Source organism: Amblyomma mixtum, chromosome 7 (genome assembly GCF_055824585.1).
Source record: "Amblyomma mixtum isolate Tamu chromosome 7, ASM5582458v1, whole genome shotgun sequence".
Classification (NCBI taxonomy): Eukaryota; Metazoa; Arthropoda; class Arachnida; order Ixodida; family Ixodidae; genus Amblyomma; species Amblyomma mixtum.
The window spans coordinates 12,552,129-12,558,129 of NC_143018.1; the positions used below are offsets into that span (position 1 = coordinate 12,552,129).

The 6,001-nt window shown below is 48.1% G+C and overlaps 1 protein-coding gene across 1 annotated transcript; it reads left to right on the forward strand.

The window, feature by feature from the left end:
- Positions 1-291: 291 nt before the first annotated feature.
- On the forward strand, positions 292-4,930 carry LOC149335045 (uncharacterized). Its single transcript, XM_089553729.1, has 2 exons — positions 292-597; positions 4,554-4,930. Exons 1-2 carry the CDS (start codon positions 362-364, stop codon positions 4,819-4,821), a joined length of 504 nt encoding a protein of 167 aa, XP_089409855.1. The 5' UTR covers positions 292-361; the 3' UTR covers positions 4,822-4,930.
- The last annotated feature ends 1,071 nt before the right edge of the window (positions 4,931-6,001 follow it).

Consider the following 6,001-nt stretch of genomic DNA (forward strand, 5'->3'; position numbering starts at 1 on the left):
TTTAGCTGCTCTCGGAGCCTTGGTCTGTCTTAGTCTTTGGATGAGAAGCAATTTTTTTCCTAGAGAAAACATCGCTTCCCAGTCTCATGTTTGTCTCTTTCTAGTCAGTGGCCTCCTAGGTCAGAGCCCTCCAAGTAAGCTGCGCGAGCGGTGCCTTGCACTCGTCGTATGGTCATTCGGCATGTTCTTTTTGGGTAACTACATCCAGACCACCATCACGGCGATTCGAAGCGTCCCAAGCTTGTCTAAGAGGATAGAAACCGTAGCGGAGTTGAAGCTTCTGATCGAGAAGGGCTCGCTGCTGCCTTGTGCAACGAACGAATGGGCAGGGAAGTGGGATCTCTACGTGAACCTGGGAGAAATGTCAGCCGACATAAAAGCAATCATGAATGCATTAGCGATGTGCTCGGAAGACTGCATGGAAGGAAATCGAACGAAAGACTACTGCTTCCGCTTGGGCCGCCAAGGCTCTCATACTGCTCTCTCCATATGCGATGTGGACACCGTCACCCAAGCGTCTTGGTGGGATCTCTTGCCTGCAGAAACCATCTTCATGGAACATCGAGTGGTCGCCTTTTACGACACCAACCCGCTAAGGTAAGCGCGCCATTTGTGCTGTTACAAGCTCCGGGGTACGTGTCTGAATTCATGTAACCGAAATGAGGTGGTTTATAGTTTATATCAGTTTAACGTCCCTAAGCGACGCAGGCTATTAAGGACGCCATAGCGAAGGGCTCCGGAAATTGGGGTCCTGTAACGTCCACTGACATCGCACAATACACGCACCTGTAAAATTTCGCCTCCATCCAAATTCGACCGCCGCGGCCAGGATCAAATCCGCGTTGTTCGGGTCAGCAGCCGAGTGCCATAACTACTGAGCAATCGCGGCGGTAAGGGGAGGCGGAATTACGTTAGCTGTACTACGCGTCTGCTTGGATAAGAACTTATCTTTATTTCATAAAATCTTCAATAGCCCCAGGCGCACCGCTCCTTATATTCTTCCTCCCCCAGCCCGCATATCACACCGCACCAGTCATCATTTTCATGTGGCCCGTCCACTCTCGCACACTGTCACCTTCTCCAATTCCTTTTTTCCCCGAACAGCTGCAGACTGGAACGGGCTTCCAAGCGACATTGCCACCATCACCTGCTCATCCAAGTTCAATGAAATTGTGAAAAATTATGTACAATTATAAGAACGTTTTCTTTATATGTTATCACCAATTATGTAATACCCCAGGCATGGGGCCTTTAAGGAAATAAAACGAAATGAAATGAAACTCGAAAAAAGAGTAGCTGATATACGTTCTGTTCGGGAAACTTGTTTTTTTGTTTCCCGGAAGTTGGCGGGTACAAAATGAGGCCCAAAGGGTAAAGAAAACGTTGGCGAGTATTTAGAGATGATTAGGAATTAACAGCAAAACTAGGATTTTTTTTTCACCTGTAAGATATTTTGTGTTAAAAGTAAAACTCATTGCATGGAAAAGGCTCAAACTTGGCCTCAAACGCAGAAAAGAAAGTCGAAGAATGACGCAGCCAATGTCGGAGCGCTTTCCTTTCTACTGCTGTATATTAGTGCTTTGAGCAGATACATCAATTTTCATTCCACTTTCTCCCTGCTGTCTGTTAGTAGTCCTGGTTAGCATAGCATTTAGTGTGATTTCTTTCACGGAGAATGCCGTGCTGGATACCCATGACAGATAATTTTTTGAGTACTACGAAACTTTCATGAACACTATTATAGTTTTTCTTTCTGTCCGGATACTGGAGCTTAATAGCATGCTAATAAATACCTACGCCTTTATACCTCTTCTTACAGTTTCCGGAATTAAAGTGTCACCCTCTACAACTACAAGCGTGTGCAAATACGGTAATCATGATGAACTGGCACTATCTTCAGTTTTACCGTCAAATTCGTGAACCGCCAGTTTATTATAGTGCCTCGGACGGTTGTTCCTCTTTCATCTATTGGGAACTCCATTCTGGTGGAATAAGGATCGATAAGGGATTCTCAACTATTTCTTTTAGCACTTAGCACTTAGCGTTATATAGTCATGCCTGCAAACTTCTATTTTTAATCGCCCATGTTTGCAGTATTTGATGAAGCATAGCATGCGTAGTTATTAATACTCGACAAATTCTTGCGATTTGGTCTTATCAAATACCACAAAAAAGCATGGAACCAAGAAAGATAGTATGAAGGAACGATAAAAAAAATTCAGGGATATTGCGATCTTCTGAGGAGAATAACTCCTGTAAAAAGTTTTCTAGTACTGTATTTCTTGTGTCAACATAGAAAATTCCTGGAATGCAATGGATAAAGCTTGGTTTCACGGACAGTATATATCCGCATTTGTTTATCTCGCGTACAGCGGACTTCACAATGGGCGTCCATCATTGCGAATGAGTAACGTAAAATAAAAAAAAAATGAGCATCAGGCCCTGCGGTGCACCCAGGAGTCGATCACAGACTTTAAAAACGCATTGGCAACTCCTCCAAACAGATTTGAACGCGAGCGCGTGTGCGGATTTCTCTGCTTGGAACTCCTTACGTGAAACCCTTACGTGAAACCTTTCCCATTTGACCGCGTTCCCGTTTTTCTGCTGGCGAGTGTTCAAACATGCACCCTACGAACTTTCACGGTTTTAACTCCAACAGATCTATGAATCCCACTACCCGCTCTCAGTAAGACGTAAAAGACTGATTTCCCCTAATGCACCACTAAAGTGGAATAACACCAAATGTAGAGCATGTTGATAAAGGATCAGATCTCTAATGCACCACTAAAGTGGAAGGACACCAAATGTAGAGCCAGTCAATTGATAAAGGATTAGATCCTCACACGGTACAGAGCGAACCAAAAAAACCTCAGAACGACCTAAGGTTGTTGACACGGACAAGCTGGGAACTGGAACTCTTCTTCACTGCCGCCGCAGTGAGTGGCGCAGTCGAGGCGGACGCCAAAGCCACTATAGTCGGATAAATCTTAAGAACGCAGCAGCTTTTCCCCGTCAAAGGACCCCCTTTCAGTCAATGGCGTCATCCCATTCTCGTGACCCTTCTAGTGTGACAAAACCGGGAGTAGTAAATGAGAGGGGATAATCCCTTTCGTTGGTAGCGAGGTGCTGGAAGTAGTAAGAGAATATGTCTACTTAGGGCAGGTAGTGACCCCAGATCCGGATCATGAGAGGGAAATAACTAGAAGAATAAGAATGGGGTGGAGCGCATATGCCCGGTTCTCTCAGATCATGAATGGCAGTGTGCCAATATCCCTCAAGAGAAAAGTATACAACAGCTGTATCTTACCAGTACCCACCTATGGGGCAGAAACATGGAGGCTAACAAAGAGGGTTCAGCTTAAGTTAAGGACAACGCAGCGAGCTATGGAGAGAAAAATCATTGGTGTGACTTTAAGAGATCGGAAGAGGACGGAGTGGGTGAGGGAACAAACATGGGTTAATGATATCCTAGTTGAAATCAAGAGGAAGAAATGGGTTTGGACAGGGCATGTAATGCGAAGGCAAGATAACCGCTGGTCCTTAAAGGGTAACGGAGTGGATTCCAAGAGAAGGCAAACGTAGCAGGGGACGGCAGAAAGTTAGGTGGGCGGATGAGTTAAAGAAGTTTGCGGGGATACAGTGGCCGCAACTGGCAAATGACAGGGTTAATTGGAGAGACATGGGAGAGGCCTTTTCCCTGCAGTGGGTGTAGTCAAGGTGATGATGATGATGATGATGATGATGATGAATCCCTTCCATCTGCGGTTGGGTATAGACCCATCTTTCCATAGTGGCGCCCTACCTACATTGCCACGCTGATGTCATGAGAATCGGCCGACGTCATTGGCTGGAAGCGGATCATCCTTTGACGGGGAAAGGCACTGCATTCTTGAGTTGTATCCCCCGTAGCCTCCAGCCCACTCTTTCCTCTCCCGCCTCTCCCCTAGAAAGGAAGAGGGGAATTTTTTTTCTCCATTTTGCCACCTTTCAGCCGAGGCAGGTGGCGTTGCGGACGCTGACGACGGCGGCGCGTAGCTGGGGAACGACCTAACAAGAGCTAACGCTCTTGAGTGCCAAAACAAAACAGGATAAAGCTGATACTAGCACGAGTCTGAGAAAGAGATGCAACTGCGCAATCATTGACAGTTTTGACGGGGTAAAGTTTTGTTTCAATAAAACAGATCTCAAGCGAGGCACTTGTTGATGTCGCCACCTCCATTCTTGTGTCTGAGACCCCTTCACGTGCTTATATGTTCTCAAGGGCAAAGCCACCATAAGCGCGAAAGCTCCCCGAAGTTGTGGCATAGAGCGTTTTATTTTATTGAGAATCGAAGAGGTAACTTTGCCTTGTTTTCTACAAAGCAGTCATTTCCGGTAGGCGCGTGCTCACTCTCATCGCAGATAAAACCGATATTTCGCCTCGTCAGTGTCCTACAAGTGGATTCCTTGCTGAGCATATGTAATAGACTCAAGCAGTGGTGTAGGCCCGTCTTCGTTCCAGCGCTATTTCGATGTGCCATAGTGTCATGACACGTCCACAATCTTTCTTGCAGGTACCAGCATCGCCGCACGCTACGGGCAGTTACAGAAGCCGGGCTGGCCGTTCGCCATCGAAAGCTGAAGACAATGCGCACCAGGGACCAAATGCCTGCGCCGCAGCCTTTCCACGAGTACCTGCTTGTGTACGCGCTGGGATGCACTCTGTCGGGCGTGGCTCTGTTGTGTGAGCTGTCCTGGCATGCGCTTCACGGCAATGGTGGGGAACCCGAAGGGTTTTTTGTGCGGCAGCGTTTTCGTGTGAGAGTAGGAATGGTGCCGTAGAAATTATGTCGCAAACTTTCTCCAAGAAACTCAAAAGAAAATAACGAATCCTTCAAATCTTTGCCTAAATGGCCTCAAGCCTTACACCATTGAAACTCCCGCTTCGCTTGCTCTGGTACTGTAGATATTCGCAGCTGTACCTGTAGAGCCTTGCCTCACTGTCAGCATTCGCATTTGTTACGAGCCACGCGGACCCAACGCGCCAGCACAAGGCACTTAACACTCCTGCTCAGCGATCACGAGGTGCCCCGCATCAGACTCCCTCCGCGGTTCACGCAGTGGGCTTCGAGCAGAGTAACGCATGAGGAGGGGGGGGGGATGATGGCGGCTGCTTTCGAGCCACCCTGACTGGGACATCTTTTGTGAAACAGCGCTAATGGCCGCTAGGCTCTTGTCCGACGTTGTCCGCGCTATTTAACAAGAGATGCACCTGTACCAACTTGCCCAAATGAACGTTCTACCTAACCTGACTGGGGAACGGCTGCGCATTCATTCTGAAGCCTCTCAAAACGCAGACCACGCGGCCCAGGGCATTCGTCGCCATGCCACATAAACTACGAGTTCACGAATCGCGCCCGCTCTCGCGCTCGCATTCGAACTCTCAACCTTAACTCCCGAAGCCTCTTCATCAGGCGGACAACGAAAAAGCGTGATCCGCCGACAGGCGCGCTGCGGAACACCGAGCGACGAAGCTTCGAGCGAGGCCCAGGAGGGACGAACGAGATACGCCGACAGAACGAGACGCCTCAGCACGGTACTCCCACGCACTGCGGTTCCTCTGAACCTCCTGGGATTTTAATGACCTAGTTTTCTTTGTTCGTGCATCCGGCTAAGTTCAAATAAACCAGTTTGTTTCAAATGAATCGGACCACTGCTTTCTGACACCAAGTTCCTCTCTTCATTCCTTCTTGAGATGAAAATCACACCGAGAAAGCATGCGGTACGGTTTAGGCTGCCCGGTCCATTCACATTGCATGTCACTTTTACGCCGTGCCGGCACCTATCCACTGGGCACAGGCCCGAACACGGGCGCAACATCCCAGACAGCACTCTTGCACGCGATGTAGGAGTCCCCATCTCCTACTCCTACAGCTCAGAAAAGACAATCCACTTCTTGCTCAATGTATTCAACCGTCACATCTGGACTATACAGCAACCAACACCCTTGACCACACGTTGA

What these genes read in the sequence shown, in the direction of transcription:
- LOC149335045 (XM_089553729.1), top strand. Translation starts at nt 362, where the DNA reads ATGTCAGCCGACATAAAAGCAATCATGAATGCATTAGCGATGTGCTCG. An exon ending in TACGACACCAACCCGCTAAG is followed by an intron (nt 598 to 4,553) that starts GTAAGCGCGCCA and finishes TCTTTCTTGCAG; the next exon opens with GTACCAGCATCGCCGCACGC.